General features: G+C 35.9%; 1 protein-coding gene across 2 annotated transcripts in view; it reads right to left on the bottom strand.

Moving 5' to 3' along the window:
* Positions 1-27: 27 nt before the first annotated feature.
* SFXN1 (sideroflexin 1) overlaps positions 28-12,074 on the bottom strand; it is a 42,655-nt gene continuing 30,608 nt past the window's right edge. For both annotated transcript variants that reach the window (XM_082771705.1, XM_082771704.1), the window contains exons 4-11: positions 11,126-11,224; positions 9,972-10,047; positions 8,886-8,971; positions 7,531-7,658; positions 6,935-6,984; positions 2,403-2,452; positions 1,671-1,718; positions 28-344 (exon numbers count right to left, since the gene is read on the bottom strand). In XM_082771705.1, the coding sequence (XP_082627831.1) occupies positions 248-344; positions 1,671-1,718; positions 2,403-2,452; positions 6,935-6,984; positions 7,531-7,658; positions 8,886-8,971; positions 9,972-10,047; positions 11,126-11,224 (634 nt within the window). In that variant the 3' untranslated portion in view covers positions 28-247. The remainder of the gene's footprint in view (positions 345-1,670; positions 1,719-2,402; positions 2,453-6,934; positions 6,985-7,530; positions 7,659-8,885; positions 8,972-9,971; positions 10,048-11,125; positions 11,225-12,074) is intronic.

The following is a 12,074-nucleotide window of genomic DNA, read 5'->3' as shown; positions in this document are numbered from 1 at the left end:
AGCTTATGTAAACATTTTTTGGATATGTATGGTTAAACTTTTAATCAATACCAAAGTGGACAAAATGACCTTTTGTAATTTAAACACTACAACAAGGAAAGTTTTAAAATGTAAAATAATGCAGATGATCAAATTTGTTTAACAAAAGGATCAGTTAAAAGTGAATTTTCCTTTTCAACTATGTTGGCACACAATTCAAAAATAAGTTCACAAGGTCCTCCTTGACAGGTATTCTCCCCTCCTTGAATTATAGTCCTTTATTAAAGTATACACGTTCTAGTTCAGGGCAGTTCTCTTGGATCTTGGCTTGCAATTCTGGTTCCAAGCGTGTTACAGACATAGAACTGAGCAAAAGAAACAGTAAGATGGTTATATATAACAAGCACTTGAATCTAAAATAAGATAGATGATGCATCTGTGTTTTAAAATTCCTGGATTGTGAAAAAGTTTTCAGATTTTTTGAACTTTTTATGAGAAACCACTTCACAGAACAGGGGCAAATGAACCTGCAGTTAAAACGCAATAGAGATATTCTATCAAGAAACAGCGAATTTCCTACTATCATGAGGGTAGGAATCTTCTTAGTTGCTTAAGGTTGTTGCTGGCAATAGAAACTTTCTTTCCTAAAGATGTTTTTTCTTAAATATAATGTATTTACCTATTTAACTTACTACCTTTCAGTTCAATAAAATGTTTATTTTTATAAAAGCCATCTCATAGTCAAGTGAATTCAGCTGCCAGGTCATGTAAATAGCTGCAATTTCCTAAGCACAGTTTGAGATCTAATCTTCCTGTAAAACTGAGAGCCCTGGTTAGATTCAAGAACTGTACCACAGTACTGTGTTACTGTGACAGTTCTATGCTAGTTGACAATCTAGTGAACCAAGTCATCTCCAGGTAGCCTTTTTTTTTAACCACAGTTTTTTTGCTATGCCAGGCAAGGAAACAGATGATATGTGCTTTTTGCTACTCAGTTAAATCAGATGACAATTAAGTGTTTTTTTTTGTTTTGTTTGGAAGTCAAAAACTACAAATGTTCACTATTTTAACCAATTCAGCTCCAGCTGGTATCTTTTAAGCTAAATTTAGCAGCTTGTCAACTTACTGTAGTAATTGTGACAACCACTAATAATGAGAGGGGGACAGGTTAGTTGAATTTAAGACTGTGTTTATAGTACATCCTGCAATTTGAGTTAATTTCAGTTGAAGGTAACTCATCCAGGTTTCATTCTGAAATATTTTCTCTAAGAGTTTTGAGTACTGAGCTCTTTCTGTATTGAAGAAGAATTCTTTCTGGAGAAACATTAATCAAATTGCAAATAAGCACATATAGTCAAGTGCTGTTCTCTATAACCAGGGAAGTTTCCAGCTTGAAATGCTATGGTTAAACTACTCACCCAATCCTCTCTTGCTCTGTATCCCTACTTCACTGCATCTCTGAAGCTGCTAGCAGTTTGTAAATGAGTTAGCCCAATTCAACTATGTATTACTGATGAGTAATGTAACTATTACTTTTATGAATATTCTCATTTTTTATCACATTTGTTATATGGGAATTGAGACTGTATGCTCTGGAAAGCAATGACAATTTGTTTGTGTCTCTTTGCAGTATCTTGCATGCATCTGGGAGTGTAACATTAAAGAAAAAATAACCTAAGAGGAATACGTACCTTTTTTGAGGAAACAGCGCACAACACAGGGGTGTTGCAAACACAAGACTAGAGAAAACAAAAATAGGTTTACTATATTTAGAGTGCTAAAAGGAAATTTGTAACTCTTTAGGCAAAAAAAAAAAGTGTGGACAGTGAGCTAAAGTTCCATTAAATATTATGTAAGCTATTTCTCACTGCATTACATCTTATGAAATCATTTAGCTACAATCTAGTACTTAAATGCATCAATACCAGCCTTCAAATGTGTGTAAAACTCATTTGTCCTTTCAGTGCTTTGTACTGATGTACATAGCAACATAAAATGCTAGACAACAGCAAATGAAACCTTCCATTAACCAGACATTTTAAGGATTCAAATGACAAGATTAGATTCCAATTATTGTTTATGAAGATGGCAGGCAAAGCATCTTTTCTAATCAAACTACTACATGCCTTTTCTTGTCACTCCCTTTCTTTCCCCCTGCCCCTTCTTTTCTTGGCAGCTTCTTCATTACTAACTGCTTGCTTTTTTTAAATGGTATTATCAGTTACATATGTGGAAATGAAGCAACTGCTGTAGTCTTATTCTCAGCTCACTGGAGCAATATATCATTTGTGCAGCTTGTCTTTACTGCCTTATAATACATAGCTTTTTTTTTTTTTTAAACAAAGTGAAAATATTGCTACTATTTCCCAAAAACCTGCAGTTACACCTTAAAATAGCAGAAACAACCAGAAGAAATCACTCACCAGAATCCAACTAATCCAACTTGAATGGGAGCGCTCATCCATGGAAATCTCTGTTTAAAATAAAAGGTACACAGTGAGTATGAGCATCTTTTCTTCTTCCCACCTTCTTGGAAACCTCTTTCTTGAATTGTAGGGACAGGTTGCACTTGAAGGACTTTTACATGATGATAGTAACACAATTACCAGCATTCCTTAAGCCTGAGCTCTGGTGTGAGAGCCTGATCCCAGCCCTTTGTAAGCAATGAGAAAATTCCCAGTGATACACGTGTTATTCAGAGTGTCACTTAAACTGCTTTTAAAGGTGGTTGGCTTTATTTATGAACTGGTCCTGATCTGAGTACGTGGGAAATTTCTTTCTGAGTCATGTAAGCCTGCACTAGCTAGCAGCACAGTCAGTCTGTAGTGGTGCTGCTGGTGCAATGTGCTGCCACGCCTCTTGAGGGCACAGTGAATTTGGGCTAGGTATTCCTTTGCAGAGCCAGGTCTGGCTACAGCTCTCTTTGGTGACATCAAATGATTTTAACACAGGAGATTTGTTTTGTGCACCATAGCAACTGCCAACCAAAAATAAGGAAGGTGCCAATGGAAAAAAAAAAAGTCTACTCCTCTTAACCCTTCCTCCTGTCCTATGATTTGCTGTGGTGTGTAGGAACTCGCCCCTTTACCACACAGTCTAATACACTCCAGTTCTACAAGAGAACACCTCAACACCTTTTATTAAAGGAAAAATGTGGAAGAAGGGGGGAGGCTATGCAGAGAAAGCAACCCACAATGCAGATTTTTTTTTTTACTACATTCCTTAACATTGAACACATGCCAAGAAATATAGTTTTCCTGCAGGTCTCTAAATGATTGAGGAATCCCCTCCCCTAACCCATGTTAGATTTCTAGTTGAAATTACTAATGAAATAAAACCAGAACTACTCAAATAACTCTGCTGTACTGGGCTTTTTTGTTACAATAAAAACAGTGCCTTCAGTAAGTAGGACGTATAACTGCTACGATAATAAGAAACTGATTTTTAAATAAAACAGATGAGTAAAAATGTGTTATAGTGGATGATGTTCTCAACAAATGTGATGTTTTTTTTTCTGCAAGAGGCATTAGTTTTCAAGATATGGAAGTCAGAGGGAAAACTGGTGAAGGTGAACAAAAAGCCAAGCAGTACTTGAGATGTGAAATAGAAAAAAGACATTTAGAAAGCACAGTAGGAGAAAGATGGTGCTGAGTAAGTAAGGCCACAGCAGTGTAAGAGGCATGGTAAACAATCGTGTATTAAAATTTCTCCAGAGCCTGAGATAAGAAATGATGTAGAAGATTGTTCTTTTTTTTCCTCCCTTGAGTCAATCTGTAATCCAGAAATAAGTGCAGGAAGAGCTGTGCAATTCAGCAGTAACCTGTAACAATAGATAATAAATGGAAAAAGACAAGCAAGCAAGAAGGATAAAGACTGAATTCAGCTGTGCTCCGCTGTTCTAGCATTCCACTAACCATACCTTCAATTGATAATCATTGGGGATAAATTTACTCAAAAGGCTTTAGATTTTATATATTGAGGGAGTTCAAATGGTAAGAGACTGACAGACAGGAAGTCAAACTCGGTACTCTGAATGGCTGCAGACTACGAGGAGAATTAAGGGAGAGGGGTGATAAATATTGCAGTATGAGATACGTAACAGAAGAGCCCCAAATATCTTGTAACAGCTAAAAAGACTAGAAGAGTATCATGATAGTAAATGCTGGTTTTTAGCTTTCAACTAAGTTGGTCATTAATCTGATAGGTGTCTAGTGTAGACAATATAAATAACATCTATTTCCTTTGGTGGAACAATTTTGCCAAGGTGCCCGATCTGATTTATAGCCTTTATTTTTCAAGAATTGCCTTTATTTTTCAAGAATTGTACCAGACTGCACTAATTAAGAGAGATGGTAAAGTAAAATCACTGACCGTAAAAGGTCAATAGATGCCCAGGGAACAATTTAAAAACAGTAAAGCAAGTCCCAAACAGAGGCTACACATCCTTCCAAAGAGATAAAATAGAGAAGTACAAGAGGACAGAAGAATTTAGTCTGTTAAAGATCTATCATTTAACTACAGAAGAAGGCAGTTTCAAATTAGGATTTCACTTCCAGATGACTTTGTGGCATCTTTAGCAGTTAGTACAAACAGAAAATGGAGAAATGATAATTAAACCAACAAAACCCATATGGGGAATCAGATTTTTTTTCCCTAACTGCTTCCTTTTACTGTTAGATCCCCAAATCTATCAGTTTTCTCAGTCTAGCTAAGTCTGTTTTCAAGAAAATGAATTAATGAAAGGATGGCTAAATTAGGAATGCATAGAATAATCTAAGGCATAAGGCATTCAAGAAAGATGCTTTTTTTTTTTTAAAAAAAAAAAAAGCTTTCTGGTTTTGTAGCAGCTTTGAATACATATTTTAGTTGCACACTAGGAGAACCCGAAGTAGCTTGTTTTAAGGACCTTAAAGGAAGTTTCTGGAATCAAGCTGAATATTAACGCAGTATGCAGAACACAAGAGAAACAGTAGCTGAAGATACAAGAGCGGTAATATAAATCAAACACTTCAGTTTCAACTGTGATTTTCAGAAGTTTCTATGGAAGAAGTGAAGTGTTGCCTTAGGAGAAATGTTATCTGCAACTAAAACCCTGTGCCTCAGGGCACAGTCATTTATGGATCCTTCAGCTGCAGCAAATAAATTTGGTTCTGCACACAGCTAGTCAAGTGCTTGTCAGTAGGGAAAAATAATACAGCCAGTATACATCATCAAGAATCACCAGGCTGCTTAACTGCATAAAAGGCAGCCAAGCCAATGCTGAAACCTATGGCAAAAACACACACACACACATATGTATATAAAAATAATTTTCAGAGCTTTCTGAGGAAGTAATAAGATTCTTTTTGAACCAGCAAGTATGTGCTTGTGTTCTAAAACCATTTTTGAATCATTTTCTAGTAATAACTTTTGGGAACAGTGTAATTTATACTAACGTTATAATCAAAATGTCCTCATGCAAAACACTATCAGAATATGGGATGAATAGAACTATATGATCTCTATCTTATTTGAAGTGTCAGAGGATGATAGCTTGCTATCACTGAGACGAGCATTCCAGAAGTACTTGTTTCTTTCTGTCTTACTGCAGAACATCATTCTATTTTTTTTCTTCATTATTTAAAAAACATTTAACTGTTGTCTGGCCTTGCATATTGCTTAGTATGCTTTGGCAAGCTTACCAGATTTTTTTTTAAAGAGTGGTGATGTCGTGCAAAGCAGACTAAAGAAATGAGTTAGTAAAGCGTTCTGTGGATGGTGCCGGAGAACTGCGAAGGGGATGGTGCGACTGAAACCTCAAAAGAACATGCAGAAGCTGCTTGTTAGAAATGCAGCTCATTCCTTAATGGTTTTAATACTAATCTCTACCAAGTGTTACAACTGACTACCTGCAGAGCAGTGTTTCACCTCTGCTCAGTCTTTGAGGCTGAGGGGGAGGAACAGGTGAGCATAAACGGTCATGATGGTACCAAAGACCACTGAGTAGTCACTGAAGAAATCGCTCATTTTTGCTGATCTGAAAAATTCACAACACCTTTATATTGATTATACTGCACAAAAACAATAGATCTGTCTGCAAACCCTGAGAATTTTCACAATTTCTTCACAAATGCCATGTATTTGCCAGTTGAATTCACTGCATTTTTGACATTTCTCTCATGTTGAAAACATGTAAAATCATCTTTGCTCTCAAATAACTTTTTTTTTTTTTTTTGAAAACAAAGGCTAATGTTCTGAGTATTACATTCTCAAGAACAAAACAGCTGCTTAAAGTTATTCAAACAGGACGTGTGTCAAAAGCCATCAGCAAGTAAGTCAAATCAGTACAGGGCTCTTTAAATTGCAAGCAAGTAGTATATTTGGATGCACTGCAGTTTCACTTTTTTTGAGAGACAAAAGCAGCAGGGACAGACTTTTACTCTAAAACTCATCCACCACGTTTCCTGTTTCAAAATTCTGAGTAATAGTGTTTCCTGTTAATGGGGGGCAAGGGTAATCAAGCTATGCACAAGTGTGAAGAACAGAAACAATAGGAAATGAAATATTTTAGCAACTTATATCCTAGAAAAAGAAATAGAAATAGGCAACTTCCCATGCTTCTTCATCTTGGAAAAAAAAAAAAGCATTATACAAAGTTTTGCTGTTTTTTGCATAAGCTACATTCTAAGTCTTGATAAAAGGAAGATTTCTTTATTAGGAGAAACTCTGCATTTTAAGGATGATTACTAGAGTAACAAAAAAGTTCACAATATTTTAATTTTACAGAATGATAAAAAGAACCAAGCTATCTCTGTCTACGAAAGCCATAAAGAAAGCAACAGCTGTAAAGCATACTCTACAACGATGTCCTCCAGGACTGGTTGGGAAGAAAATATCAAGACTCAAAGTATTTTAAATACACGAAAATATTAACTCAGTATGCAAAGTACGTATACATAGAATATCGAAGACTAACCTTCAAAAATGCTCTCTTTTCCAATGTGTTCATTATAAAGGGAGGAATTGCTGCAAATTAAGATTAAAAAATAAACAAACGTCAACCTTGGAGAAAAAGGCACTTTGCTTTAATTTTCTGTTTAGATGAACTAATACGGTAACTCAGTTTTCACAATTGTTTGTGAAACTGAGCTTTCATTTCACATATCCAGATAATGGATTGCTATCTAGAAAGGCAGACTATCCCAGTAAGTGGAACTTCTAATTTTGCACATAACTAAACCTGAGTTCAGTAACTTGGCACAGGTCAAAGCATCTACTTTTCAATAAACTACTTCCAGTCAAGCAGAATTTGCTACCATTCCTTTGCTATCTGTATCATTTCTGCAAATGCGTCCCAGTAACTGATCTGTCGCACTTCAGTGTAGCATATCGTGAATGTTTTTACAGTAAGAAATGTAGGTTTAAAATTCAACAAATATAAATACTGCATGCATAATTGTAAGATAATTCGATTTTGAGAAAATCACTTATATAGAATTTCAGGTGTCACTCACATTAGGAAATCATAATAATTTTTCTGTAAGTGCTGTATTTGACTGAAGTTACTCTTACCCATGCCAGGAGCAGCCATAAGAATCCTTGATATAACCACCTGAGTAATTGCCTGCTGAGCTGCTTTTGTTGATTCACCCAGTCTGTTTCCATTCTCATCTGTGATGGGGATTCCAAACTTTAGTTCCCTGTTGAATAAGATGGAAAAACGTAATGGAGACTGACATACATGTATCCACTTTTTTGTCATAATATCTCTCCTTTTTAAATTTGTCAAATATAACAATTATATTCTTTATTTTTATTTTCCATCTTTGGCATAAATATTTCAAAAGACAGAGAAAGATCTGGGGGAAAATATGCTAAGAAGTGAACAACTGAGTATTTGTAACATCAATCTGACACTTGAACCTGGTCATATGTATTCCAAGATCAATTACTTCTGTAGTACACAGAAGGGAGAAGTTTCTTTGAAATAATTCAGAAGAGTAAAATTTTCTGGATTGGTCTCAGAGTAGTCTGTCCTTTTCCACAGACACCAAGGGAAATACAGGAAGATTAGTTTAACTAAACTAAAACATTAAGGCTTTGTGAAAATCCTTCTCTGGCATGCTAGTCTGGGTTTACATTTTAACTAACAAGAGCATATTTAAAAGTATACAAGTACATGTATGCACAAAGCTAACTACATTTCTATAACTGTATTATTCTCTACCCTTTGCTTACGCACAGGATTAGCTATTAAACTTGCGTACTGGGGAGAACCTTTTGGAGAATGAGAAGCAGACAGAAGGGCATATAGACTGAGGACTGCCTTAATTCTTCTCCCCATCTTCTATAAGAAGTAAAATACCATGCACTGAACTTTGCTATGAATATAAACTTCAAAGACTCCCTTTTTTGATCATAACTTTGTGTTTATAAGAGGATGCTTTTAATTTGTTTTTCCTTATTTCTACTCTTAGTCCTGGTCAAATTAGAATATATATGTAAAACTTTGCTGCTGAGAAAGTGCATATTTTTGTAATCTCAGATAATTAAATAGAATTCCAAAGCCTGACTTCTATGACTAACTTCTGTATGTGGGATTTGAAGCACCATTTTTGAGATGATTATATTTTTCCAAAGTGCAGTTTGTATCTAAAGGGCCCATGTGATCATGTCTTGAAGGACAGGTACTTGGTTTCTGAGATCTAAGACTGAAGAACTAAATGGATATTTATCTGAAGAGAATGAGGATGTTCTATTTTATACGTGTCACAATCAATCAATCAAAACAAGATCATGCACGAGGTCTTTGCAAGGTTCAGAAACAGGTTAAAGATACATAATGTTCTTTATTTAGTACCTTGCTGATCTAAAAACTCAATAACATCCTTTCTTCTAGAATGAGTGATCTTCATTCTTTTCCCTACCTTTGTCTCATTAGTGGAATATTAATGCAGTTAGCAGCAGCAACAGCAGCAAAAGGAACAAACCGTCCTATAAGAGGTGAGACATGCTGTGAAAAGGACAGAGGGAAAAGAAAAAAAAAGTAAAATTATTACATAATAATTTTTTCAAAAGGTCATATTCAGATGCTTTATGTGTTCATGATAGACCAGATTAATTTCCTTTAAATTAAAATTCAGCAAAAACATCACTGGTGGGACGAAGGAGAAAAAAAGAAATGAGACCTAAGTTATAAGTACTTCTGTCAGGTGAGTGCTGTCAGGAGACTGGCAAAAATTATCTTAATTTAATAGCATCACTGCAGACAAGTGTCAGCTTCTGAGCACGCCTATCAGCCCAACGGGAACACTAAATAGACCTTAACTTCACTGCCTCCACTGGCAAGATTACAGCCAGCAGCATTTGTAATAGGTTCTTCACATCTACAGGCACTCACTGTGCAAAGCTATTCATCTAGTCTATGTCTTGTATAATTGGAATTGCATTGGTTGTCGATGCTGTACCACTCCTGGTATATTACAGCAGAAACAGAGAGGTATAAAATAGATTTTTTTTTTTGTAAAAAATCTTCCTTCTTGAACATGCTGTGCATTTCTTGAAAGAATTTGAGTTTTCTGCATTTAAGAGAAGCACCTCTTCACATGTTCTTCAGCCAGCCTAGAGCAGGCTTTCATGTTTGCAGAAGGGATACTGTACCTCAAAAACACAAACATACAGTTCATGGTTTAACAGTTCCACATCATTGTAATTACACATCCACTCCAATTAACTTTCAATACTACCTTGTCATGTTAAAAAGAAACTGGAAAAAATGCACTTATATTTGATACACTTTGTGTTGTGAAAACAGCAAGTATAGGACATTTAAAAAAATTATATAAAAGCATCTATTTGGGGGAAAAATAAGATTGGGATCTAAAGAAGGCAATTCAACTCCATAATGGGAGCTGTGCACAACATATATGTCATATATGCACAGGAGGAGAAATGAGACATTTCACAGAACACCAAAAATCTCATTAAGAATGGAAAAAAAGCATTGACAATACCTTTGTTAGTGCGTTCAGTCCTAAAGCTGTTGCAACAGCACCTGTGGTAGCAGAAACATAGGCTGTTCCCAGCTGGCTAAAACAAAAATAAAGATGTTTGTACACGGACAACAATTATATTTATTACATTTTCAAAAATGACTGCCTTTTACACATGCAGTTAGCCCCCTCCACCTATGAAATTTAAAAAGTAGACCTTTCTGTGACACTGCAGTAAGAAAAGGATGGAACAGTCAAATGGGACAATAAATTAACCACTTTTCTTTCACCATCGGTAGTAACAACATGCAGGCAACATTTTAACTTTGAATCAGGTTCTACTGATTCTGCACTGCTATCTGTTCAGCATTTTCTCTTGCCTCTGAATGCACATTTTCAAAAATTTAGTTCTGTGTTTAATTTCCTAACTGCTTAAACTGATAAAATCAGTTTAGATTTCTAAGGTCATGTCTGCAAGAGCAATTGAAACCAACTGTACAAAAAAAAAAACATACATGTAGCTATGCTGTAAACACCCAAATCCTACTCAATATGCCCTAATTTTATATAATGCCCTAACTTTATATAATTCCCAGCTCAGAGGTGTCTGTACATTCTTTAATCCACTGCTTCCTACCAGACATCTACAAGAAAGCCAGTCTCAAAACCAGGAAGCTAAGCACTGCAATTCCACAGTCTCCTACTCATGATTTCTGGCTCTCTGCACCTATTTAATCCCTCTCTTTGCCTTCAATTAAAGTACTATGCAGACCTATACCAGGAAAGGTCCTCTTTGCAAGTAAGCACAGAGTATGGTGTGCGCTACATTGCAGGACACAGAGAGGAAGGTGACACAGAAAGACACCTGGAGATCTACACAACTCATCAACTTAGAAATACCTTAGCATAACACCAAAGTGAGAGCATTTTCAACTGGGTGACTGATCAATGCAACACAGACTGCTCTTAAATCCTGTGCTGTTGGTAAACTGCTTATGAGTGAGGCACTTAGTCTTATCTTTAAGGGCAGAAACAGAGGTCTCACCTCCATCATCAGAATGATAATAAACACTGATAAACTTATCTATCATCTCAAACTGTAAAGACCAACCTTGTTCCAGTACATCAGAGAGCAACTTATAAACATATCGGAAGTATCTGGTTCAGTGTCTGACCTGACAGTAATTGGGGCATCACCACTCCTGTTCGTGTAGTTTACTATAGCATTGAAGGACTGGTTAATCCACTGCCAGAAAACCACTGCTGGTGTTGTTCTTGAAAAGAGAAACAATTATTAGCATTTTTGAAAACACAGATGAATCAACAGCACAGAAAAATGATGGCAAATCAAGAAAAGCCTGTGCAAGCAGCAATCATGCAGTTTCTTGTTCATCTGAATAAAACAATTCAGTCAATGAGATACTGTCTTAATAATGAAACTACAAGCTACTCCTAGGAATAGATTTTAGAAGCATTGAAAATAAATAGAAAGGTTCACTTGGGACAATGGTTTGTAGTAATAACAAAACCATTACAGCAAACTTCTCTATAAAAAAGAAAACGTAGAAAAAAATTAATGTCTGTTAGGAACTAGAACACTTTTCTAGTCTTATTATTCCTTTACAGTTGACTTGTTCTCATTAGAAGCTCCATAAGTGACTGAGAATTGGGTTTTAAGAGATATGGTTTATCTTCTCAGTCTTCAAAAATCTAGTATGACCTCATTGTTTCATATATCTCCAAGACACTAAAACATTCAGATACATGGAGAACCAAAGACAACATTCCAAAATGACAAACAATTTTCATGCAAATATCTGTATGTTTAAGGAGTACAGGTACAGCACAGAAATTAACCTGGTTCAGTACAGCATTAATGGTGGGTGAAAATGACCAAGCACAAAAATCTCCAAGGAGTTCTCATAAATGGTGCCACTGCCAGTATGAAGATGTCTTAAGACTCAAAGGTGCTGGCTTGTGAATGTGCATGAGGGGGCAACAAAACAAACAAACGAACAAACATATTCTTCACAAGTCTCAGAGTCCCCATTTGACAAGCTAACGTGGCAGTGACAATAAAGACGTGGTTCTCATTGAAAGGCTAAAATGGACATTAAGAGCACA

The sequence above is a fragment of the Aythya marila genome (genome assembly GCF_965140915.1).
Source record: "Aythya marila genome assembly, chromosome: 14".
In the NCBI taxonomy this organism is placed as follows: Eukaryota; Metazoa; Chordata; class Aves; order Anseriformes; family Anatidae; genus Aythya; species Aythya marila.
This window is presented reverse-complemented; position numbering and strand designations above follow the sequence as displayed.